The 27,295-nt window shown below is 39.0% G+C and overlaps 2 protein-coding genes across 3 annotated transcripts; both read right to left on the bottom strand.

The window, feature by feature from the left end:
* Window positions 1-148: 148 nt before the first annotated feature.
* ppie (peptidylprolyl isomerase E (cyclophilin E)) lies at window positions 149-10,434 on the bottom strand. Of its 2 annotated transcripts, none has more exons than XM_061968567.1 (10): window positions 10,288-10,434; window positions 9,814-9,912; window positions 9,692-9,735; window positions 7,313-7,339; window positions 7,123-7,204; window positions 6,939-7,039; window positions 6,724-6,847; window positions 1,255-1,440; window positions 1,038-1,180; window positions 149-715 (listed from the first exon to the last, which is right to left on the bottom strand). In XM_061968567.1, exons 1-10 carry the CDS (start codon window positions 10,316-10,318, stop codon window positions 647-649), a joined length of 906 nt encoding a protein of 301 aa, XP_061824551.1. In that variant the 5' UTR covers window positions 10,319-10,434; the 3' UTR covers window positions 149-646. The 2 variants fall into 2 exon arrangements, with proteins under 2 accessions (XP_061824551.1, XP_061824552.1); XM_061968568.1 differs by lacking the exon at window positions 10,288-10,434 and adding an exon at window positions 10,081-10,276.
* A 580-nt stretch (window positions 10,435-11,014) lies between these two features.
* pabpc4 (poly(A) binding protein, cytoplasmic 4 (inducible form)) lies at window positions 11,015-26,773 on the bottom strand. The gene is made up of 15 exons (XM_061968566.2): window positions 26,205-26,773; window positions 21,602-21,795; window positions 19,322-19,437; window positions 18,390-18,529; window positions 14,222-14,316; window positions 14,011-14,148; window positions 13,834-13,929; window positions 13,480-13,749; window positions 12,420-12,510; window positions 12,234-12,326; window positions 11,983-12,113; window positions 11,818-11,908; window positions 11,599-11,729; window positions 11,395-11,513; window positions 11,015-11,306 (listed from the first exon to the last, which is right to left on the bottom strand). The coding sequence occupies exons 1-14, from the start codon at window positions 26,395-26,397 to the stop codon at window positions 11,412-11,414; spliced, it is 1,881 nt and encodes a 626-aa protein (XP_061824550.1). The 5' UTR covers window positions 26,398-26,773; the 3' UTR covers window positions 11,015-11,306; window positions 11,395-11,411.
* Window positions 26,774-27,295: the final 522 nt, after the last annotated feature.

The raw sequence follows: 27,295 nt of genomic DNA, 5'->3' as shown, positions 1-27,295 counted from the left end.
GCTTTGAGTACCTTGAAGGTAGAAAAGCGCTATACAAGTACAACCCATTTATCATTTATTTATTTACATAAACAATTCTAAAAAATAAAACCCACTATTTGAGTAAAATATTTTCCACCGAGGGCCACATACTGAAAAATGCAAAGGATGCTGTGTGACACTTTAATGTTATTACCGGTATACATTTTTGAGGCAAAGAGGTGGAGAAGTTTGTAACAGGAGTAAAAAAAAGAAAAGTTGTCGTCAGCGCCATATATAAAGAATGTAACTTACACAGTGCGTTGTACAGATAAATAAATACCGGTATGTAGTTGTCAATACTAATTAAATTCAGGGAGGTCACAGGAATTTTTGTGCCCCATAATTGAGAAGCACAGATTTAGAGTGGATCACATTCACTATTTGTGGTGTGTATGTGTGTTAAGTACCAATGACAAAGAAACCAAAGTATGTCACTAATGTGAGTAGCTGGCGTCCCACCTCTATAATCACAATCTACACACTATCTACAAGTCCAATGGCTGCAGTTTATTTAAAAAATGTGTTTATTAAATTATTTACATTGCAAAAGATTTGGGGTGGAAGTGAAGTAAAAGTTGTTGAACATATACAAGATTCATACAAAACACGCATGGTTGTATTTCATTTATACAAGTTCTCCACAGTCCGAGATGATCACTTTCTGCTTTGGCTTGCCATCTTTTGCTCCTTGAGCCTGAAAAATGAAAGTGGTAGAAGAAAAAAAAGGATGATGTAATATGTTGTGCTGCTTTTATTAAACTTTCAATGGAAATTACTATAATAATAACAACAATTGTAATAATTAGGATTGTGAAAATAAATGAGTTAAAGCGGATTGATCTATTATTATTAATCTGATTACAAATGATCCTAAATCCCTGAAATATCTCTGGCAATGCATTTTGGGTAGTTCATCCGAGTAGTGTTACCATGTTTGACAGCACTAGTAATATTATAGTCTTAGGTGTGCTCAATTAATAGTATTTTTTGTATTATTTAAGTCATGTAGCCCTCACCTCCATCGCTCGAAGCACATCCATCCCTTCCACCAGTTCTCCAAACACAACATGTTTGCCGTCCAGCCAGTCTGTTTTGTCATTGGTGATGAAGAACTGGGAGCCGTTGGTGTTTGACCCAGAGTTAGCCATGGAGAGCTGTCCTGTGATTGCCACAAGCAAAGTTCAGCATCAACATCAACTTGTACACATCACATTCTAAAGGGGAGCCAATCACCTGGAGCCGTGTGTTTGAGGATAAAGTTTTCATCGTCAAACTTTCGACCGTAAATGGACTTGCCACCAGTGCCGTTGTGGTTGGTGAAGTCCCCTCCTTGGCACATGAACTGCGGGATGATGCGATGAAAGCTGCTCCCTTTGTAGCCAAATGCTTTTTCATGGGTGCACAAGCAGCGGAAATTTTCTGTAAAATAAATAAACCATCGCAGTGTTATTTTGCAGAAATAATGTCAACTCATTTAATAGAAACATCGCTTTTTTTTCACCTCACCAATTTTTTTTACAGTATAGACCTGTGGTTCTCAACTACTGTGGTATCTCTATTCGGATGAAGCCAGTAGATAACTTATTATTAGTAGCAGGAAGATCATCTCTCAGCCTGGACCAATAAGTCAGGTATAGTCATTAGGGATGGGTACCAATAGGGTACCAAGTACTTTTCGGTACTTCTGTGTGTTCATGTGTTATTACATTTTAATCTGTTTAAACACCTCACCTCATTTTTTAACAGATATCTGATTATGATAACTGTGCTGTTCAGTTATTATATCTTTATTTCTTATACATCTGAGTCTCATTTGCAAGTATTATATAGTAGACATAAAATTAGCATGCACTTGCAATTCCAAGATATTGGCAGTAGTGTATAGGCTGCGGCTAGGAAGTAGTCTTTGCCATTAAGCTGAATGTGCCAGTCTAGTCCTATGTTGGGTCCTACAAACTGTTTAAACTGTAAGTATTATACTTATTACACACCAGCTGCTTGCTTGTAACATGCATCCTTGTTGCAGTTTTGATTACCAAATGTGGCAGTGTTGAAATCGTCATGTAAAATTGCTAATGAGTAGAATAAATATGACACAGTCAATCTTTCCCTCACAGCAATCCGCCATTTCTTGTCCCCACTATCCAGACAGACAAAATCGCAATTTGTATTCAAAGACATTGGATCATAACATTTTTTACAAAGATCCGCAACTCGTTTAGTGTATACTGTATACAATGGAACCTCTTACACAATCTATTCCGGGACACTGGCCACCCATAGATTTGTTTTTGAAACCATTTCTGTTTCAGATGTCCATTACCATTGTAAAACCTTTATTTAACGTACAGGCGATGTTTTAAGTAACCGAGTATGCATCAAGATTTACCTCCATTTACTTTGTGGTAGACATTCCATTCTGTTCCTTTTTCCAATATTGTCAATCTATGAAGTGAAGTTAACCATCTTTTACTTAGCAGCCAGGACAGAGACACATGAAACTCTCTGGTTTAATCCTCTTTTTTTTTTTTTTAACCACAATTTATACAAAAAAGTAAATCATATTTTTGGAGTGTAATTCTTTAAATGCTCACTAAGGTTAAAGCGTTTTACTGAAAATTTTACAACTTTGGGATAGGGATGGGTGATATGGCCTAAAGTCTATTATACGATATATATATATATATATATATATATATATATATATATATATATATATATATATATATATATATATATATATAATGCAGTGACGTGCATCATGGAAAGAAAAAAAATGTAAAAATATTTTTTTTAATTAAATTGTTATATGTATCCAGTGATTATACTATAAAGTTATTTTCCATTTAACTTCACCCGTTTTAGATTATTTTTATTTAAAATCGCTGAATTTTCACATTTGCCGTTCAAATACTGAGAAGAGACGGTGCGGTGATCAGCACCCAGTTGAGGCACGTCACTGCATTGTGACTCAACATGGATTGCGGACTCGGCTAACTGCTGGCCTGCTGTGCAGTGAGACCGTATTGCTATATGAATTATATTATACATTTCCATAGTTTAGTTAGCTGAGGTATATAATGTACAGTGTATTTTGTCAACAACTGTATGTGTGTAAAGTATTTCTTGTGCTGAGCGATCATAAAACGGCTGCAAAAGACGCACTGGCTGAGGCTCGCCTCCTGCACCCCCGCCGTAGAATGCACGGCAACCCCTGACGGGAGTGTTATATCAACTAAAGCCCACACTTAAACTTTCCACGTGCAAGATTGAATCTATTTAAAAAAGTCATTTCATAAGAAGCCAAAAAGTGCAAAAACAATAATGTTCGTGTTGGAGGAGTTGTGAATGACTGCAGGGCCACAACATTAGGTACACCTGCAGACTGCAGGTGTACCTAATTCACAACTCCTCCAACACGAACATTGTTTTTGCACTTTTTGGCTTCTTATTAAATAACTTTTGTAACCTATTTTATGGGCTTTCCTCTTTGTGATGTTAAGTTCCTGTTATGCGCTGTTATACAGTATATGCCTTGAACTCTTATTTTGAAGGCGCTAAGAGCGGAAGTGACGACACGTTGGAGTGGAGCGGAAGTTTTTGAAAGAAGGTAAACAAAGTGGTCCTCGTGTAAACTGGAGCCTCCGTGTTTGTTATTTTGTAGTTTCATACAGTATAGGCGACATTTATAAACCCTCGGTTACACTTTTTTAAATAGATTCAATCTTGCACGTGGAAAGTTGAAGTGAGGGCTTTAGTTGATATAACACTCTCGTCAGGGATTGCATTAATCCAGCACAATAGCGGCTCATGGATTTATTTTAGAAGTAAAGGTAAGACCATAATAACGTTTTTTTTTATTAAATGTGCTCTTTTGTGTGCTAGTTTGTATGTGTAAAGTTAAAGTTAAGTTAAAGTACCAATGATTGTCACACACACACTAGGTGTAATGAAATGTGTCCTCTGCATTTGACCCATCCCCTTGATCACCCCCTGGGAGGTGTGGGGAGCAGTGGGGAGCAGTGGGCAGCAGCGGCGCCGCACCCGGGAATAATTTTTGGTGATTTAATAACCCCCAATTCCAAGCCTTGATGCTGAGTGCCAAGCAGGGAAGAATGCTGGTATGAGCTTTTAAACATAACCCGTTAACTGCTGGCAATCAAATGGTGAATAAGATACTCTTTAGGGTTCATATGTTTGTAAATCTGACTGTGATGAAGTCAGTGCCTCACCAGCCATCAACCTCACCGCACGTCACTGATATCATGGTATATTATTTGGTATGTAAATGAATAGAACCATTTCAAAACGGGTTTCAAAATCTCCCAATTTGCCTGCTAAAGTATGCGATAACATTTTGTGTCATTTACAGTTGTACTATTTTTTTTAAATTATTTATTATCTACTTGATAAGTATATATAATATATATAATTGTAACATGTTTTTAGTTACACATATGTTCAAATGTAATAAGCACTTATTGTTCTGTGGTTTCAATATTTACATAAGTTTTGGGAGATACTACAAATGTGGGTATCAATCCAATACCAAGTAGATACAGGGGCCATATTGGTCATACCAATTCTGATAATGATACTTAACAGTTTCAAGATCATTGAATGATTACATTTTTTTATCACAATGATCAGACACACAGGTTGGTGGTGTACCAATATCAATGATTTACAGGGGAACAGCATTTTCTTAAATATTTTGCCTATCATTCACAATTATTATTAAAGACAAAAACACACGTCTTTTTTTTTATAGGATCCTTAAGATGATAAAAACACTGTGGCCAATGGGAGTCACCGTTGTAGCCTTCAAAGCCCTCTATCAATGTTTCATATACACACTGAAAGTATATGTATAATGTAATACCAGACACGTTCATAACAATATGTAATATGTTCAGTATTTACTGTATTTTGGTCTATTTATGCATTATCGGAACTTCTTTTTTCAGTTTCCAGAGCAGCGCACTTCCGACATCCGGCAACAAATGTGTGTTCCTACTTCCGTAAACAAACGCGAGTGTATTTTATACACGACAGACTTGGTAACAGACCACGAAGACGACCTTGACAACCTTATCATTTGAAGCTGAGTATACGGAGGATGAACAGCTGCTTATAGAAGCAAGCACAAACACAGGGTGAGACGGAGCAGACAGAAGCCGAGAGAGTGAGGTCGGCGCTACTTGCGGGCATAAATGTGGATCTAGTAGTTAAGCTATGCGGACATATATGGCGTGCTTACCCTGTTATTAAAACTACATTACATACGCTGTCGAGCTAGCTGTGTACAAACAAAATATGAAATGTGGGCTAATACTTTACAGATACTGTAATATGATTGTTCATGTTTTTAGTCAATACAGATTGGTGTCCTATCGCATTGTGTTGTGTATTACAAACTCAAAAGCGATTCAGCTGCTGAACTAAAAGCTAGCTTATCTCTTTCCGTAGATAGTTTACGGCTACTGCCTTAGCGTGCTGTCCCAAAAAAAGAGTTCCTCGGTGTTCGCTCTTACAATAACAATGTTGCTGCAGCTTGGTTATTATACAGTTTACGGAACATAAATTAAGTATTGTTGGCGGTTTTTGAATGCATTTTAAAGTGATTTAGCGGCAGAATGGATGGATCCCATTAGCTGCATTGCCATTCATCAAGAACAAGACGATTTTTACAAATTAGAATGCAAAAAAACCCCAACGTGTCTTCTTGTCTCTCATTAGGATTGTGGATAGGCTAAATTCCAAAAAATGTGCAGTTCCCCTATGAATAATTTCTGACTTAGATTTAAATCCTTTGTTTCCTGCCCATGCCCCCCTGTGTCCAGGGACTAATTTAATGTGTTTTTAAACACCAAAAACGTCAAAACATTTTGTGATGATGTTACATTTAGATCTAATCACGGACTATAAGCCAGTACTTTTTTCCTACACTTTGAACCCTCCAACTTATAAAAAGGTGCGGATGATTTATGGAATTTTTTTTTCTTCGCTGACGGCCACGATGCAAATAGTTGGGAGGGATTTTTTGTACACAGTTACAGTTACCGCCCGCCTAAAGCTGGGCCGCCCCCAGCCAATGAGATGTTGTCCCGCTGCAGTTTGCCTTCTCCATTGGGTACATGGAGATTAGGAGACATCTGAAAAGCAGACCGCAATCCATGCACCAGGCAATAACAAGAAATAGTCACATCCTAAATAGGGTTGTTGGAATGTCCGCGCAATCCTTCTACTGGACGTCAGTGACTTCAGGACTTCTGCCATCATCTACAACGAGCTCAAGAGGTGCCATGTGGACATTGCCACTTTACAGGAAACACGTCTGGCAGACTCTGGATCGCTGAGGGGGAAGGACTACACACTTTTCTGGCTAGGACAGAACTCAAGTCTACCTGGTTATCTGCACCCCCCCACCCGCCGCTTGAAGGTTAATGCTCACTCACGTCAGGTAAAAATTCCATCCAATATACCGAAAATATTGTCTGATTACAAGAACATTTGAAAAGTGTATGAATAAGAAGACATAATGAGCCTTTTTGAGCAAGTATTGAAAGCTCTATCATCAACAAAATGTATATTGTCTATAGTACGCAACCCTACTTTGGGGGCATTCAAGTGTAGAAGTTCCACACTGTAACCATAGTAACAATGTGCAGGTGGAAGCCCGGTGCAGAGCAGCGTACAGACCCGCTGTCATGGGAACGATGTCAGCCCGAAGGAGGAAGCGAAGTCTCCCTGCAGGCTTGTTACCGATCTTGATGTCCATGTAGACCTGTGGATTAACTCTGCCCTTCTTAGCAGGGGGCTCAGCCTGCATAAACAACAAAACAGTACCTAAATCACGATTGTGTACTTACAGTGTAATCCAATCTGATGATGTGCAATTCGAAACACACAAATACCTCTTGTGCAGCAGTGTTGGGGGTTTCTCCCGCAGCCTCCCCCTCAGCTTCTTCTGCAGTTTTCCCAGAGAACTTCTTCAGCCAGTCATCATCCGACCACACTGAGACAAAAACAGATTCAAGATCAGAACATTGGATTGCATTCCACGAAAAGTTAACTTCTAATCAGGGTTTCCTCAGTCACCTGGTCGAGAAGATCCTTCTTTGATTCTCATTGGCTTGGCAATGTTGACACGGACAGTCCGTCCAAAAAGCTCAGACTCATTCTGACAAATGTGGAAAATTAACAGAACATCAAAACAAAAATAGGAAGTAACGTGAATGCTGACCTGTTCGACCTTCACACACATCAGGCAAACAATTGTCCAACTTACCATGTTATCAATAGCTGCTGCTGCATCCTACAGAAAGTACAACAAATATTTTAATGTCAAGTTACACTATGCACAATATGTTAGCCAATAGAGGCAACATACAGCAATGTCCAAACTGAAATGATTAAAAACTAAACACACAACCCCCATAAATACTGTAAATGCATGAGAAAAATGCGCAGAAGTTTGCCAGGTTACCTAACCTGAGAGATGTTTGTCCTTAAAAAGCCCAGAAGAGTAATGGCTCAATTTTGAAAACGGAGACAGAAAATATATTTGTCTTCGTTAAATTGTTGGCCAAAATATTTCACAATTTTATAACCGCATTTACTTAGTTAATGTTAGTATTAGAATGATACCAATGACACCAAGGGCATTATTTTCCTAAAGGTTTGCGTGTACTGAAGCATGTGCAAACTTGACAGTGTGCAAAGTGAGCAGAATAAGGTGTGCGATTCATTTTACATCTTTGTCTTCATTAATATGCAGAATACATGCTGATCATCAGGAGAAGAAAATGCAATTATTTTAGCGCGCGCAATGTGATTTATTAACACTCATCACTGTTTTGCGAGCACTATTTTGCGTTTTATTTAGCATGTCTGAAAAGTTTGTGCAAACTGACTGTTATGCACACGGCTGTGAGCAAGGACCGGTGCTCGCGCTGCAAAGAGATGATGGACAGAGAACCCTCCGTCCTGCGTGTGTGTGTCAACAATAACTCTCAACATATCTGGACTGTTAGAAATAAAAAATGTTAGACATATTATATATGAAGCAATATTATTTTATAATTTTGTAGCTGCTGGATGACTTAGGGAAATTCAATTGATGCGTTTTGGTGTCTGCTGGCGTTTTTTAATGACGTTAGTTTTTTCATATACCGTATAAGATATATTGTGAAGTGAAGTGAATTATATGTATATAGCACTTTTCTCTAGTGACTCAAAGCGCTTTACATAGTGAAACTCAACATCTAAGTTACAGTTTAAACCAGTGTGGGTGGCACTGGGTGCAGGTGGGTAAAGTGTCTTGCCCAAGGACACAACGGCAGTGACGAGGATGGCGGAAGTGGGGATCGAACCTGGAACCCTCAAGTTGCTGCCACGGCCACTCTACCAACCGAGCTATACCGATGTAAAAAAAACAAAACTATTTGCAATCTCTTGCCATCCAAATCACTGCCGTTGTGTCCTTGGGCAAGGCACTTCACCCTTGCCCCCAGTGCCACTCACACTGGTGAATCAATGATAGTTGGTGGTCGCAAATTGGCAGCGACGCTTCCGTCAGTCTACCCCAGGGCAGCTGTGGCTACAAATGTAGCTTACCACCACCGAAGTGTGAATGTCAGCGCTTTGAGTATCTAGTTGATAGAAAAGCATTATATAAATCTTATACATTATAATAATTATTATTGAGTAACGTTTAACGTGCTTATCATTTAAAGTGCTAAACTTCATTTAAAGTCTGCCGTACTTAAATCCAATGTTTTTCTTCTTCTAGTATTGATAAAATCAATTGATTGGCTTTTAAAACGATGTTGGACCGATTCCTAACTTACGGAAGGCCAACTTGCCGAGCACAGATTTGAAGTAGTTAAATCTTAGGAAAATAAATCGGTCTATTAACATATTGATGAAACATTATATCCCTAGTTATTATGAATGGGCCTGTTACTAGGGGCGGTATGGCTTGGTTGGTAGAGTGGCCGTGCCAGCAACTTGAGGGTTGCAGGTTCGATCCCTGCATCCTCCATCCTAGTTACTGCCGTTGTGTCCTTGGGCAAGACACTTTACCCACCTGCTACCAGTGCCACCCACACTGGTTTAAATGTAACTTAGATATTGTGTTTCACTATGTAAAGCGCTTTGAGTCACTAGAGAAAAGCGCTATATAAATATAATTCACTTCACTTCACTTCACTAGATTACACACTACCGGTATATACTTACGTGTATATAAAACAAAGGTTTATAGATGTTTTTAAGAGGTCTTTATTGGCAAAAAAGAGCGAATCCCATTGGCTCCATTGTTAGCTGACGTTTACTAGCATTTATTCCCAGGTTAGAAAGCATAAATAAAGAAACACATGAGTGCTCATCTCACATATTGATTGTGAATGAGAGGCAAAATTTCCCCAAAAAGTGCAGTTTCTCCATAAGCCCTTTAAGAGAATAGTGAGCTGCCCACAGCGGTGTCGTAACTACGCGACGTTAGCTGGATAAAAAAATACAGATAGCTGTATCATTTATCAAAATTCTTAACGGTACTCCTGTACTGATACAATTAGGAACTGGTATAAGAAAAAAACAGTAATCAATATAAGTAATAAAACTAAATATACAGTACAGCATTCAACACAATGTACTCTTGACTTACCTCTGCCAGTTCAAATTCAACAAATGCAAATCCTCTGTGCTTTTCTGTATATGGAGCAAAAGGTACAACTTGAATACATAAAGCTGCATACAATTATGATAACATATGCACATAGACTGTACCTGTCTCATAGTCGAGTGGTATTTGGATGTCTGTGATGTCCCCAAACGGAATAAAAGCAGCATGCAACACTTTCTCGTCCACTTCTTCTGCCAGCCCACCTTAAAACAAAGACACAGTGAATAGAATTAATAACTTAATAGTGTGAATAGAAGGCAAACATTCAATACAGACGTTGTGTGTATGAGACTCACTTACAATGACATTTTTATTTCGTGAACAGAAGGCAAACATTCAATACAGACGTTGTGTGTATGAGACTCACTTACAATGACATTTTTATTTCACACAACTAAAGACACAATGTTTAAAACACTTTTTTCGTGTCAAGCTGGTTGATTCAAACTGGCCAGATTTCATTACATTGCAAACGTTTTGGCATATTCTATCAACATCAAATGCGCTCAATTAATTTATAAAACTTTGAAAACACAAATAATAACACGTAATTGATCATATCGAACAAAATACCTTACCAACATACAGCACTCGTTTGCTTGCCGCCATATTGAATTGACCGTTCCACTTTGACCCGCGCCCTGATTGGTGGAAAGAAACTCAAGCCCCGCCTCTTCTGTCTACCTGCTCTCGAGTGACATCTATTGATACAAACTGACAACTTCACCTAAACGAGATGCTCTGAAAAATGTTTGTCATCGTTTTGTAGAACAGAGTCAAACTGTAGACCATCCTTATAAGTTTATTTATGTATACATGGCAGCTAAATGAACAGTTCAGGACGTTTTTATAATTAAACTGCACTGAAAATGATTTGACACCATTTCCTTGTACTCTCTGCAATGACAGTAAAGATTCTGATAAATGCATGCCTTATTTGTTCCAATCAGTTTTAGGAAGACATTAGACGGTTTTATATTGTTTCATTTACTTCTTTCTCCATGTAAAACCATTCTAGTTATGCTTGTTTAATTTGAAATAAGACTCAGTGATAAAATAACCCAACAAGTTGAATTGATGATCTTCACTATGCAATACTTTCCCTATTGGACTGACTTGTCTGATATGTACATTTAAGTGTAGTGCTGTGCAATACAAGTGCTAAAATATCCAGATTCAAATGCATGGTACAAAATAAGAAATATCCTGAGTCTGGACTCAACATAAACAATGTTCTACGATGTCCCGTTAATGTGCTTTTAAAAAAGAAGGAACACAGAAGCAAATAAAACAGGACTGTTCATGTTGATGTATTATTTCTTTATTGGGAATGCTACAACCTCAATGGGATGTAGGAATCCAACATTTTTAATCAAACAATACATTTTTAAGCAAAGAAATATAACAAGTGTCATTTTCCTTGAGGTCTATATAGTGTTCGGTATGCAGTTATTAGTTTAACCTTTTCCTGAAAATATTCAAGTATGTTTTAAATTATATATATTTTCCTCTTTTTATTAAAATTTTGCATAAACGTGCTGAACTTTCTTGGTGTCAGTGGAGCAGGCCATTCTGGATCTTTACTGTGTCTTCCACCCTGGAACATAGTGACAGTGTACTTTGATCATTTGTGATGTACTTCTATGTATTCTGTGTTAATAACTACATATTGCGTTTTATTATACCAGTTGGAATTCAGTATTCAGGATGTGGCAGCAACACCAGTGCTAGCAATGCTTCCCACTTTCTGGGTGGCATCCTTCTTTGCTTGGTGTGCCTGCAGCACTGCAACAGCTTCTTCCACCTGCACAGGACAAAGCAATGACAGACTGCAGCCTTCCAACAAAAGATAATAAAAAAACTCAGTGATGTTACAGGAAATGACGCACCTTTGAACGCAATGATTCATGTGACTCCAGCATGTGCAGTAGTTCTGAGTTGTCGATCTCCAGCAGCATGCCCGTGATCTTTCCTGCAAGGTTGGCATGCATGGCCTGAATCAGCGGGAATAGACGTTCCCCTGTAACAAAAACAATGAAATGACAGAAGAATAATCAACACCTAATATAGAAACTATTCTAGCTTGTTTTTGAAGCTAAGGGTTGTACCTAGCATCTGCTTCTGCTCCTGTGGCGGTGCAGAAGCCAGCATGGAAGCTGTGAGCGGCTCCTGGCCCTGAACATGCACTGCTGGTTGTGTCTAGAAAGAAACACACCTACAACTTTACCTAAAATGGACAACAAATGCGATGCTGATTGTTGTTTTGATCATACCTGCTGTAAGGCAATAGGTTGCACCACCTGTGGATTAGGGTTGCGCATACCAGAGGCGTATTTGTAAGGTGGCATGACACGGGGGCCTGGTACCCCCATTGATGGACGAGGAGCAAGATTTTGTCCAGCAGCTTTCCCACCAGAGGGGGAAAGAAGTTCACTCATGAATATCTTGCCAAGTATTATCAGTTGTAATTTGATGCATACGTGTACTCATACTGTTATGCCAGGATCATATATAGAGAACCCACCTCGTGGGCCCTGTGTGCCGCTTGGAGACATGTGCCTCGGGTTGGCACGAGGACCCGGCTGCCGGAGGGAGTTGGGCATCCCTTGGAAACCACCTGGAAGTGACAGACGCACAACAAACATCATTAAGGACTGTAACAGAAACCATTTTTAAAAAAGCTTAAAGCTCTATGTTGCTGCATGCGCACCTTGACCTCTACCACCTTGCTGTTGCCACCGGGGGTTGGGTCGCATTTGGGCCATTTGATTCGGTGCATAGTACGTTGTTCTATTCTGGGCCTGGTGAGCAAATAAAAGAAAAGCATGCAGCAAAATGACAACTGTGAAAGATGACTTCATTAATTAGATGCAATAAAACACAAGAAAACTTGATAGCGCACGCAAAGGTGATCTACTTGGCACGTGCGCAGAGGATTACGTCTCAATCCATGCAATCCATTTAGCACGTCTGTCTTTATGTATATGTAGAATACATGCTCACCAACAATAGTAGGAGGAGATGCAAATACAATCATTTAGCACTCTTCATGTGATTTATCATGCCTGAAACTGTTCTGCGGCCACTATTTTTAGGTCTATATTTAGCAGGTCTGGAATGTGCGTGCAAACTGGCACAGTTACGCACAAACGGCTGTGGGAAAGTAGGTAATCGCGCCGCAAAGACAGACGATGGAGAGTAAATCCTCCCATTCGCGTGTGTATGTCAACATATTTGGACTGTCATGAATAAAAAAACACTAGATGTATCGTTTATCGGCAATGACATTTTTTAGTTGCTGGATGACTTAAGGGGCTGACTAAAACAAATTCAATTAATCTGTTTTGCCGCCTGCCGGCGTTAATTTTAATGGTGTTTGTTTTTTCACATAAGAGATAGACTATTAATGTATCTCCTATATGAAAAAAACGTACCGCAATATGCATTGTCTTGTAGCTGGATCATTGCAGTTAGTGCTAGTCTCTCCCAAAGCGCACCTTCAGCATGCTAAAGAGTGGGTTTGTTTGTAGATCGCACTGCAGGTCTGCTTCTAAAATGTCCAGAAACATTTGTACATGTTATAGTTGTCTGCTGCATATTTAAAAACATAGTAAAATGCTAAACATATAACCATAACAAATGTGGAGGGGAAAGATTGGGCGGCCTGCATCACTTTTGTACTTGTTATATAGTTGTACACGCAGTACTAATACGGACTATTTCATATGGTTCTATAAACAGTCATCAGACTCTGGCTTTAACGCTCATACCTGTGGCACAGCTGGCATAAAGTAGCCACTAGCGGGCTGGAACTGGTTAATGATGGCATTGGCCGGCATAGCCCTCATTCCAGCGATGCGTTGCATGTACTGGTTGGTGAGATGAGCCTTACGCTCTTCTTTGCGCTGGGCGAGGGCCACATAAAGTGGTTTGGAGCCAACAATGCGTCCGTTCATCTCAGTCACTGCCTTGGTGGCCTCTTCTGGGGAAGAGAAGCAAACAAAGCCAAAGCCCTTGGAGCGACCCTCTTCCAGCATCACCTGACCAGACAGTGACAATATTTTTTAACTTTACCACAAGTCCAGAGTAATGATGTCTCCTCTATCGTATTTAAAATCCCTCACCTTGGCACTTGTGATGGACCCAAATGGAGAGAATTCTTTACGCAGTTTTTCATCATCTATGGTGTCGTCTAGATTCTTGATGTAAAGATTAACACCCTAAAATAAAAGACATGATCATGAGCAGAGCACATTAATATGGAACATTAACGGCTTGTTGTATTAACATCTCCTGCAGACCTGATAGCGGCTGATCCTTTCCTGTTTTAGCATCTCAAACTTGCGCTTCAGCTCTGCTTGTCGTTCCATTTTTTTCTGAGCTCGTCCCACAAACACGGTCTTGCCGTTGAGTTCTGTGCCATTCATGTCCTCTACAGCCTGAAAATTAAATGATTATTATTGGAGGGAACTGGACGGTGACAAATGTTTGACACATTTGAGGCCAAAATACCTTGTTGGCGTCCTCGTGTTTCTCATAACTGACAAAGCCAAAACCTCTGGATTTGCCCGTAGGGTCCATCATCACCTTCACGCTGAGTGTTTTGCCTGCAGAAAACCAATGAAAAGCGCATAAAGCAGTTATATTACACTAGAGGCACGTGGACCAAATCCGGCCTGGGAATGACACCATACCAGCGCCCCGAGTTCAGTTCAAAATGTTGGAGACCAACATTTTGCAGAAAATTCCTATAAACACGAGAGTGCTCCTGTTGTATAGAGAAACTTGGACCACTGTACACACATTGGCAGATCCTTCATTGACATGTGTAAGCTTGCTAGCAAACACTAAAGTTCAAACTTGTGATTTACATAACTGAGGCATCCCTCAAGGCACCCTTTTAGGATTTAACCCACCTAACCTTATCCCTGTCCACACACACAATGCCATCGTTTAAGACCCCCTCGCCCCTCTGTCGGTGCAACGCGACCTAGTACACATGCGTGGAAAATGGCAAACGCGCATATATTAAGTCATAGTCACCTCTGACCTGGAAGTGTATCCTTACCGGCAGTCAGATATGTGAATTATTTCAAATGTAAAATTCAGCGCCTCTCCTGAAAACCTCCCGGGACAAATTTTCTCCCGAAAATCTCCCGAAATTCAGGCGGACTCAGGTCCATGCGGACCTGAGTCCTCTTTCCCACAATATAAACAGCGTGCCTGCCCAATCACGTTATAACTGTAGAATGATCGAGGGCGAGTTCTTGGTTTCTTATGTGGGTTTATTGTTAGGCAGTTTCATTAACGTCCTCCTAGCGCGGCAACAACACACAACAACAGCAGTCACGTTTTCGTCTACCGTAAAGCAGTTCGTCTGCCGTAAACAGCAATGTTTGTGACACTCTTAAACAGGACAATACTGCCATCTAGTGCATTTGATGAAGGCACTTTTGTGTGTGCCACACAGCAATGCATCATCAGAGAGGGTGTTCAGCATGGTTAAAAAAATAGTGACAGAGAATAGAACAAGGATAGACAATTCAACCCTTAACTCAACAATGAGTAGATGAGTGTTATGTGTGTGTATATGTGTAAATAAATGAACACTGAAATTCAAGTATTTATTTTATATATATATATATATATATATATATATATATATATATATATATATATATATATATATATATATATATATATATATAATAAAAGAAATATATATTTATAGCTAGAATTCACTGAAAGTCAAGTATTTCTTATACATATATATATATATATAATATGTATACATGTATATATATATATATATGTATATATGTGTATATTTATATATGTATATATATATATATATATATATATATATATGAAATACTTGACTTAGTATTTCTTATATATATATAAAATACTTGACTTGGTGAATTCTAGCTGTAAATAATACTCCTCCCCTCTTAGCCACACCTCCAACCACGCCCCGCCCCGCCCCCCGAACCGCCCCCCGCCCCGCTCCCCACCTCCCGAAATCGGAGGTCTCAAGGTTGGCAAGTATGTATATTGTCAACTTGCAGTTCAATGCCTCTGCAGTACTCTGACTCGCCACACTGGAAGAAGTGGGGGCGCTCAAGCTAGCAGACACATATTCTGTCCAGCGGAAGCCAGTCTTTTTTTTTTTTTTTTTTAAACTGTATTTATAACAAACATGGCATTTTTATAAGAGTAAGCCAGCGTTTGTGGGTGTTTCTTGTCAGATGCAAAAATATTGTTTTATTGCTTGGAATGAAATTGAATTAAATGAATGTGTCTGCCAATATGGAGGATTATATACTATATCCAAGATTAAATACTTCTCTAAACTGGACTTTAAGACAAAATGAATGTGATCATACAAAGTATGTTTTCACGGAGGATAGCTATTGCTGCTTCAGATACAAATACAGAAAGGTAAGATACACACACAATACTTGATATATTTTGTTAAAAGCAAATGGGACCAAAAAGTATTTAATAACAACTTTATCAAATACTTTTTGGACCCATTTATCATATCATAATATCATTATAACGTTTTGATGAAAGCGAATAACTCCCTTCTTTTTCCTGTTACTCTAATGCGCAACCTAAATCAACAATGATTAGAGCTGTACATATGAATTTAAGTAAACAAAACTCCAAAAGTATCTATGCCTCACCGGGTGTTTAGTTCACCACACGTCACTGACAGACGGCGCACTTACCTGTGTAAAAAAGTATCCAAGGAGGGTAACCTTAAACGATGGGTTAGTGTGGCTGACAAGGGGTTGAGGCTAAATAGCTATTCGTTTAAGGAGTTATCCGGCTTAATGTAGACAGGGCCCAAGTCCTCTCCCTTGTAAGTATCTTTATGGATTAAAATTACACCCCGGAATGGTTGTCTATTTTATCTGTGTTGGCCCTGCGATGAGGTGGCGTCTTGTCCAGAGCGTACCTGTTTTCACCACGAGTGCAGTAATGCATGGGGACGTCATGCGCGCCCACATGTGCACGCCCATTCTCAGAAAACGAAACTGGGAATCGGCTCATAACATAACCCGTTTTTGATTACCACTCTTAATATGCACTGTACATAAACTCGGAAAAAGTATACTGTAATAGAAGTAGGCTACGTTTAATAACGCAGTTCCAAAATGCTATTCAAAAAGCTGCGCGAGGTCAAGGCAAGGGGTTCATACCTCAGGCTGAACATATGCTCTTGTGCTGTCTCATAAGGCAGTGTTTTTCAACCACTGTGCCGCGGCACACTGGTGTGCCATGAGATACAGGCTAGTGTGCCGTGGGAGATTATCTAATTTCACCTATTTGGGTTAAAAATATGTTTTGCCAACCAGTAATTATAGTCTGCAAATGATGTGTTGTTGTTGAGTGTCGGTGCTGTCTAGAGCTCGGCAGAGTAACCGTGTAATACTCTTCCATATCAGTAGGTGGCAGCCGGTAGCTAATTGCTTTGTAGATGTCGGAAACAGCGGGAGGTAGCGTGCAGGTAAAAAGGTGTCTAATGCTTAAACCAAAAATAAACAAAAGGTGAGTGCTCCTAAGAAAAGGCATTGAAGCTTAGGGAAGGCTATGCAGAAAACTGATGGCTACAAAGTAAACAAAAACAGAATGCTGGACGACAGCAAAGACTTACTGTGGAGCAAAGACGGCGTCCACGATGTTCATCTGAACATGACATGACAATCAACAATGTTCCCACAAAGAAGGATAAAAACAACTGAAATATTCTTGATTGCTAAAATAAAGTAGATGCGGGAAATATCGCTCAAAGGAAGACATGAAACTGCTACAGGAAAATACCAAAAAAAGAGAAAATGCCACCAAAATAGGAGCGCAAGACAAGAACTAAAACACTACACACAGGAAAACAGCAAAAAACTCCAAATAAGTCTTGTGACAGGTCGTGACAGTACACCTACTTTGAGACAAGAGCTATATTGATGCATGGTTGGTTATGGTTTAAAGTCAGATCCAACAATTGCGACGACGACTTTTTACTGTCAACTGAGTTTAGTTTTGTAATGATTTCTGCTGCTGGTGTGCCTCTGGATTTTTTCACCGCAAAAAAATGTGCCTTCGCTCAAAAAAGGTTGAAAAACACTGTCATAAGGTAAGGTACTTATTTTCAATGATGGAAAAGGACAAGCGGTAGAAAATGGATGGATTTGAAGTTGTGCACGACAGTGCAGGTCTTTCAGGATTATGATTTACAGATTATCTAAATGAGAACAAGCGTATTGATGATGACAATACTGACAAAATTGACCAATATGCCAAAATGACGGTAATGAACGTTACTGGCTTCTTTTCCAAGCTCACCCCGCCACCATTATCAAGGCCACAGCTGCAGCAGGTAAACCCACCCACTATAATTAAAACACCACACCCACAGTGCATCCCACAACCAACCAGTGCAGTGTTTAGGTGGCCAATCACTTGCATTCACCACTTCAGGTAATAACAAAGCAAGCATGACTTCTACAGTCACTTTAATTTGCTGAATTTATGGAAAAACGTGGTCATATTAGAGTAACACGTTACCGGCATCGCCGCTAATAAGCCTGTCCCTGTCTCCCTTGCAATGTGTGCCAGATAAAAGTGAGTTGCGATAACCCAAGGACACCTTCCCTTCTCCATAAACACAACTTACCATATTTGTCAAAAACCTCTTTGAGATGATCATCATTCATATCGTCCCCAAAGTTCTTTATATAGACATTGGTGAACTCCTTAGCTTTGGCGCCAAGCTCAGCCTCCCGCTCCTTGCGAGATTTGAAGCGACCCACAAACCTATAGATGCAGAAAGAGAAACAATACGCACACTTTTAAAAACAGCCCACATTTTAGACTTATTTTCTTATATCTCCGCTGAAGATCCGCATTGACCGCGTGCTAGTTAGAGAAGATTTACCATTCCCAAATCATAGCTATATTTCATCACCGCTGCAGGAATAAACAATGAAAGAAATACATTACATTTGCTGTTAATATCACCAGAGGCAGGCAGATATGTTTGCATGCTTGACACGACACAGTGACAACCATCAGTACCACCTTGGTCCAAAATGAGGAGGATGATGAGGAAGTGGATGGAGAAGGATGGAGGAACAGTGTCGCACAGTACAAAGGAAAGCTGAGGAGGACCAAATGTTCTTATATATACCTTTCTATGACGACCTCTCCCATTGTGCCATCCAGTATTGTATTCCTGCATTCGATCCATCACTAAAACACACAAGCCTGGTCATACACACACAAACACGCTCAGACGGGGGTGACCAGCGAGTGCAATCAGGCTGCAGGGAATGTTTCTGGTGAATTGACGCGCGTTTTAGTTGGTTATTTTGTCAGTTGAGGCGTTATCTTCACACTGACGAAAGCAACAGAGGAGCCTAGTAGTCACAATATTCAGTCACCAACTGAACAAGAAAAAGTGCACAACAGAAAAGTAAAGGTTGGCAAATAAGAGACAGAAACAGGCTGACACAACAAAGTTATTGACGTTATCACCAAAAGTGCAGCATTTGAACTTTTCTTACGTGGTGGACAAAGTGAACAGTAATTCAATGATCAGACACTCACACCTTGCGGTCATTCAACAGCATGCCGTTCATCTTCTCAATGGCTCGGTCAGCAGCATCCTGGGTCTCAAAGTGGACAAAAGCGTAGCCCTTGGAGCCATTTTCATCACACACAACCTGGAGGACAAGAAGTTAAGTTTGTATATAAGAAACTACGATCTGTAATTTGGAAAATACTTGTGTATTCGTGTATAGTAATGTCTACGTTTACTAGTGTTTCCCTTACATTCATTTACTTGTACATCAAGGGCCGCCCAAAAAAAATTCAGATTTTTTTTTGCCTTGCAGAAAGATTACTTTATTTTTCTACTTGTAGCAAGCAACAACAATACAGTAGAAACTGGTGTTCAGCTTTGAACACTCACGCACGCACACACACACCTCATTCAAAATGGAATTAAAATACGATCGTATCGCAGTACTTTATATCGAAAGTAAACCGGATAACTTATTTTTTGTTTGTGCATGTCCCACACAAGCAGATTTTTTTTTTGATCCGGCGCGTTGCAACGTCTGGCAAATGTAGACGGGACGCTCTGCGTATATTTAGCGCAGCGATGCGGTACGGCATCGGCATGGCGTCGCCGTGCGCAAGGGGTTAAGTAGCAGTGGAAATTGATACATTGACTTGAATGAAAACTGAAAGAGTCCGCCCCCATGACAGCGCCGTTCCGCATCCAGTGGAATATATTGCATATATTGAATGAAAAAAAAAAAAAATATATATATATATATTTTTTTATATATAAATATATAGTCAAGGTTTCTGTGGTTTATCCGTTATACAGTGCTCAATACCGGGGTAGAGCTGAATATACGTTAGGTCAGGAAAAAACACAAGAGGCTATATCATCCCTACAAGCCTGTTTCGCAGGTTTCCCTGCTCGTCAGGGGATTTTATTGGACGAGCAGGGAAACCTGCGAAACAGGCTTGTAGGGATGATATAGCCTCTTGTGTTTTTTCCTGACCTAACGTGTATATATATATATATATATATATATATATATATATATATATATATATATATATATGTAAGTGTGCAATATGTATATATGTGCATAGGTGGAAATAGTGGTGTTATTATATTAATGTATATACAATCTGCACTGCAACCACAGAATTTCCCCTATCAATATTCGTATCCATGGTTTGGTGACAATATATTCATATAAGTAGAAATGTGTTTGCTGTTTTATGTTTGTCTATTAGTTCCGTTAAAATCAAATTTGTAAAATGTTTTTACAAGTTTAAAACGATCACTATGGTACTTTACGTTAGCCTGTCAATGGGCTTGTTCGTTCTACGTTAGCATTAAGCTAGCGGCGTAAAAGTCAACCTTTATCCTGTGTAGTTGTATTGTTTTTTTTTCAGTTTAAACAAACTGTATTGTTGATCTAACATGATTCCTACATGCATGTGCACTTTACGGGTACAGTATATTAAAGTACTTTGCTTTGTGTGCTTAGTTTTACAGTAACTTCATTGTGGAGAATATCAAACAACCTCAAGTGGACAATTTTTCATCTCTAATTTAAAGGATTGTTTACCTATCTGCTAAACTAAATCTAAACATTCAGGGAGGGTAGAATAATAATGAAAAAATGTATGCATCACTGCCAATTATGCAAACTATAAAATAACGTCAAATTGAGACTGCCCCAGCCACACACCGAGCAGACCCCTTAACCATGCCACCACTGCCACAAGTAGATAGCCAATCTATGGGTAACAATGTTGACGAGGACAAAAAATGGTGTCATAACAGCCAAGGCAAACAGGTGACAAACGTCAAAATATATATATTCAGTATTATTATTAATTTATGTCTGATTACACACAAACTCCTTAGCCTAATTACACAAAAAAAGTATGCTAAGATTTCAGTACAGATCTGAATAAGGGTGGCGGTACCTAAGTTTTTGTTCCTTTAATTCGGAATTTGGTCGTAAAGCAAAAAACATCTATATTATCTTGACTGTCAGAGTTATGCTTATTATTGTAGTTGTAGGTTGCAGTGGTGTAGATGTGTATTACACCATACATAGAAATGTGTCTAATATTTTGGTTGCTTTATTTGCCTGTATAATGTACTGCATTTCAAACACACTACAATGTTATCTCTTATTTTGTCACTGGAAATTCAGCATTATCATCTTGGTAAAGTCAGAATGTTAGACACAGCTCAACAGCAATTTTCACCCAATTATGTGCATAAATACACTTGTTGGTTGAAGTATTATCTATCTATGAGTACTGTATATTTATTTGCAGTAACAACACCTTGCAGGAGAGGATGTTTCCAAAGGCAGAGAATGTGTCATATAGGGCTTTGTTATCAATGGACTTGTCAAGGTTCTTGATGAAGACGTTGCCCACTCCGGACTTCCTGAGGGAGGGATCTCTTTGGGACCACATGATTCTGATTGGCCTTCCTTTCACTACATCAAAGTTCATGGTGTCCAAGGCACGCTCGGCTGTTTGGGGAAGAGAAGCACACAGGAGAGATAAGGGTGTTTGTTTACATGTAGTCACGTGTTAATATTGTACCTTAAAACAAATACTTTATAGTATGCTAGAAATGCTGTGGAATAAAGAGGTCAGTAAACCTGTTTCTTAAAATGTTGTCTCTTGAATGGAAATGTTATTCGGTCTGCTACATCAAAAGCAATGGAGGCAAAATTCAGTGCACCAGTTGACAGCAGACCAGCAGAGGGCAGAGTAAAGTCAATCTCAACTAGCTTGCTAGCTAAAGACTGCTTCCGAAAAGTATCCTTGTTGCACTTCTCTGGGAGCAACAACAAGGGCATGGAAACAGAAGTTCAGAACTTCCCTAATCTACAACACCTTAATAGACTGAGGCTCACAAGCAAAGTTAACACATTGATCACTGTAACCATTTTTAGCGGCTGGACTGACCTTTCAACATCATATTTTAAGGTATTTATTTGGCTCATAAAAAGGTTGCATTGCCAGTGATACAGTAAGCGCTAAAATACTAGATCTGCACAATACAGACATTATCAATTATATAAATTTGGCAGACAATAGAGCATTTAATAGTATTGTCACATCGTAATAATGCATGTTGATGACAAATTATTGCTGTGTTCCGCAAATTTGACAGCGACTAGCGAATAAATCACAAATTTTTGCCGTCCTGGCGGGAAATAAACTTTTTTGTTTTACAAGTATTATTATCACTGGAGTACTAGAGGACAAGGAATAGCTAAACATGCTACACTACACACAGTAGGAGGTATCAAAAAGCACAGCCAACCACTAAGCTACAATTCTTCAATGCAAACATAGGTGGACAGATCAAGAGAAACATCGACAGTTAGCTAATAATCGATACTAAAGTGATTAGATTTATAGTTTTGCTACAACAAAATCATTGTTTTATTGTTTACAAACTTAGGAAAAAAGAGCCAACAGTAGTTTTTGGTTTGAATTATTTTGCACCACTTTGCTCAAAATATTGTATGTAATATAAGGTAATACGGATAATATTTAAATTACATTGTTAGACCGCCCTCCTGTGTTTTTGTCTTATTACAATTGTGCTGAAAATCTAATTTCCCTTCTGGGATTAATAAAGTACTTCTGAATCTGAATCGGACTCTACATTGCGATCAAAAATAAAAATTATAAATGATGTTGAAAATTTGAAGTATCAGTATCAACATTGGTATGGCCAATACTTTCACTTTAACTACTTGGTATCGGATCAGGCCCAAATTTGTACAATCATCCAAAAGGAACGTAAAGTATCCAATCAAAAGAAGAATAGGGGCTTATTACATTTTAATAGATTGTAGCTAGAATAATGTTACAACAAAAAGTAACCAGATATTAACAGTAATTCAGCAAGTAGATTATAGTTATGAGAAAATACAACCTGAAATGATGCCATATGTTCCCGACTTCCTGCATACAAATGGTTCTACTACACAAAATAATATATCGTGATATATATCGCTATCGTAGGAGGCTGCAATATTTAACACATTATAGATTTTAGGCAATATTGCAGTATTTTTTTGATGATCAAATTTAAACACTTAAATATCTGCTTGTCATCTTGATTTTAAGTTTTCAAAGCAAGTTATCCAACAATCCATAAAAAATATAATCATCAAAAACTGTTGCCATTGCAAATTGTGTAACAAGGCTATTATACATTTATATTCATATATATTCACTGTTATGTGTGGCCATAACTGTGGCTCTCAATAAAAAAAATAAAGAGTTTGACACCCCTGTTTTAAAACTTGCTTTGTCTATTACCAATACATTTTTGTATTTGGTTTTGTTTTGTTTTGTTGTTTGTCAATGCGTGGTGCGATCATATGTGTGCAATGCGTATTATTTATTGCTCTTTTTTATTTATTTTTACTTTTGTAGTTGTATGTAGAAATGGCACCGCTGGTTGAATCAGCTTTGTGCTCTTTGGTGTTCTTTGTTTTCTTTAATGTTCTCTCTTGTTTTTTAAATTGTTTTCTTTAATGTTCTTTTTTGTTTTGATGTGTTTTACCTTGTTTTTTGTGGACATTTTGTATCTGCACTGCAACCACATCATTTCCCCATTGTGGGATACATGAAGGTTATCCTATCCAATTCTATTTGCATTCAAATCCAATTCTATTTCGCATTTAACAATAAGCGCCATCCAATAACTAACACACAGATAACAGTTAATGAACAGCAGTGGACCACGTGGTAGACACACTGTCTGTACGGGCAGCTGTGACAAGTGTAGGAGAGGGGGCGGCAGCTGCAGTGGGCAAACTGGGAACAAATGAGCCTCCTCTCTGCCTCAACACCTGTTGTTGGACACATCCCATAGTGGCAGAGTACATGCCCCCCCCCTTGATAACATTGTGGTGTGAAGACAACATCTGTTTACATTCAACACCATTTTCTGTAGCTGAAATCACCCATTGAAGTTCCACTTAGTATGTCACCCTTAAGATAGGAGACCATCTAATAATGTCCATGTGGTTATATAGACTTGACATGCTTTTGTTTGGTCACTCCGCTTTTAACACACATACACCCGCAGAGGCCAAGCTACCCTGCAAAAAAAGTGTCTGGTAAACAAAACAGAGCTCCCCTTGCGTCTGCTGGCATCAGCAGTTTGGCTCGCAATTGTACTTCACAAACCGTGTGCTCATGCTGTAGGTTTGTGGTCACTTTCAGACGGGCCCTTTGATGCTTCCATCTTGGCATTCAAAAGTAAAGTATTTCTTATTCGCTGGTGGGTGCTCATGAGCAACCCTAAAATTAAATACAATCTTATCCAACAGAATCATTACTTGTCTTTTTAACTTTTCATTTCCAAGAAGTCATTAAAGCACAGGCAGGTTTTTCGGCAGCTCATAGAGATGTTCTATATTTAGAGAGGGGTCCTGAGAGGTATGTGCTGGCATGGAGTGTGAGTGGAGAATTCTCTACCATTGATGGGGAGAGACACATTCAACAAGAATGCTCGGATGAGCAACACTTCCAGGTCTCGTGAGTGCGTCCAGCCTTGATCCCAGGAACTTACACAACACAGCGAAACATTCCAGGACATCCACTTGTCAACAATCTTTGTCTATTGTTGTTAAGTTATACTTTCAAAAAGCAGCAGTGTCACTCAAAACACGTGGTCGGACTACCGGTACATGGAATTGCGCAACAGCTATCATCTTCTCCCCCCCCCCCCCCCCCCTCACACACACACACACACACACACACACTCCTGACAACAAATGGTGTCATCTCAACCGTGGCTCTTGTTACAATTTACACCAGCAATACCAATACTTCTGGAAGTACGCCAGTTGTGAGCCACAACTTCAGTGCCTTTTGGTCCTTGCAGAAAAGTTGGAACAGGTGCAAGCCTGATACAAAAAGGGTGAAAAGGCCATGCACATAATGTAAACACCTGACAATATTACTCAAAGCTTCTTCCATAACCAAACAACGAATTTGCAGGATGCTCTGCACATAACTGTAAACTCCACCTCATTCAGACTTTACCTAAGTGTACACTATAATGTTTAATTGTTTTAAGTTTTTTATGACTATTTTACTAGCAATTTTCAGTTAAAACCTTGAGCGACCAGGAAACACCTAGAGTGTCAAAAAAGCAAGTATTTTGGGGACAAAACCGAGCCCATATACAAGAATGAGGTCATGCCAATCTGTTTCAAACGAGTATTGTCGCTTTAATTTAAAGGTCTCCAATTTTTTTCATACAGGAAACAATTACTTTAATAGTCTTGTGATATATTAAGTGCAACAAATATCATTCAGACTTTACCTAAGTGTACACTATAATGTTTAATTGTTTTAAGTTTTTTATGACGGCTATTTTACTAGCAATATTCAGTTAAAACCTTGAGCGACCAGGACACACCTAGCATGTCAAAAAAGCAATATAGTCTTTTGGGGACAAAACTGAGCCCATGTACAAGAATGAGGTCATGCCAATTTGTTTCAAACGAGCATTGTCGCTTTCATTAAGGTGTCCAATTTTTTTCATACAGGAAAAAATGACTTGAATAGTCTTATGATATATTAAATGCAACAAACATCAAAATGTGCTGTTCAGTTAAATATATATAACCCAGAGTGCAAATTGTAATTGTTCTGATCAGGTTTATTTTTTGTGTTGAGAATATTGGTATTAGCTGGCCAATAAAAAATAGCCAAGAGACACCTGCGTTCAACAAAAATAAGCACGGGTTGTGATTAATATATATATATATATATACATTATATATATATATATATATATATTATATATATATATGTGTGTGTGTGTGTGTGTGTGTGTGTGTGTGTGTGTGTGTAGACAGACATTATGACGTTGACATTAACGACAAATCTTTCTTACCATCCGCAGGCTGGGAGAAGTTGACATAAGCATATCCCAGGGACCGGCGGGTGATCATGTCCCGGCAGACCCGAATGGACAGCACCGGTCCAGCTGGACTGAATTTCTCATACAACATGGCCTCCGTGATGTCCTGGTGCAGGTCGCCCACGTAGAGAGAAGCCATCGGATAACTCCCCGTTGCCGTGTTCATATCTCGGCCGACTAACTTAAAGGGAACTTCCCTTTCAAAAATGTAATGGAGGAGCTGTTCTGACCCAAACTCACCCACACGATGACGAGCTGCTACTAAAAAATAGAGTCACCCAGAAAAAAACAAAGTATTTCTTCTTTTTTTTCCTGAAGACCGTTAGTCTTTTTTTTTTTCTTTTTCAATTTTGCTATTTTTTTTAACGCGTATATTTCCTTAATTTTAATACTTCGTTTTTTTTTTATGTATGTTTTCTAACGTTTTATATTTTTTTAGGTATTTTTAAACGTTTTTCGAGAACGGTGAGTTGGACACTCACGGTGGTTTAATGGCTGTGGAAAGAGACTGCAGGGGGGGAGCGTGAACACTTTATACACGGTGTGCTGCGCGTGGAGGAAATGTGACAGGGTCAAACATGAGAAACATTCGTCTGCGCATGCGCGTCCTAAAAGAAACAGCGTCCCAAACACTGTCCAGCCTGGCTCACGACAGTGACATCTAGTGGCCAAAATAGCGCACTGGCGACAAAAAGTGTCTTGAGAACATATATGCAAGACTTGAGAATGGACTTTGTTTATCCCAAAATCGGGAAATTATGTGGTTGAAGTACACAAAAAAAGTGAAAACAAGAGGGAAATATTTAAAAACACAAAGGACGTAAGACATCAAAAGATCACAACCAGCTGCGCCATTTCTACATACAGTTAACATACCCAACAAAGGAAACAGAGACTGCGCACTAGCTCTCGGCCAATGTCTGGTCCGTGCAGATGAGCGACAATCTGTTCAGGGTCACTAATCAAAAACTCTTTATATTACACAATAGCCTATATCAAGGGCTTTATAAATAAAGTTGGTATGGCTGTCCAAACCTTTTTGACTAATGGCTGCATGCTGAGAA

The sequence above is a fragment of the Nerophis lumbriciformis genome, linkage group LG08, assembly GCF_033978685.3.
Source record: "Nerophis lumbriciformis linkage group LG08, RoL_Nlum_v2.1, whole genome shotgun sequence".
Taxonomy (NCBI): Eukaryota; Metazoa; Chordata; class Actinopteri; order Syngnathiformes; family Syngnathidae; genus Nerophis; species Nerophis lumbriciformis.
The sequence above is the reverse complement of the archived record's forward strand: the minus strand, read 5'-3'. Positions and strand labels throughout refer to the sequence as shown.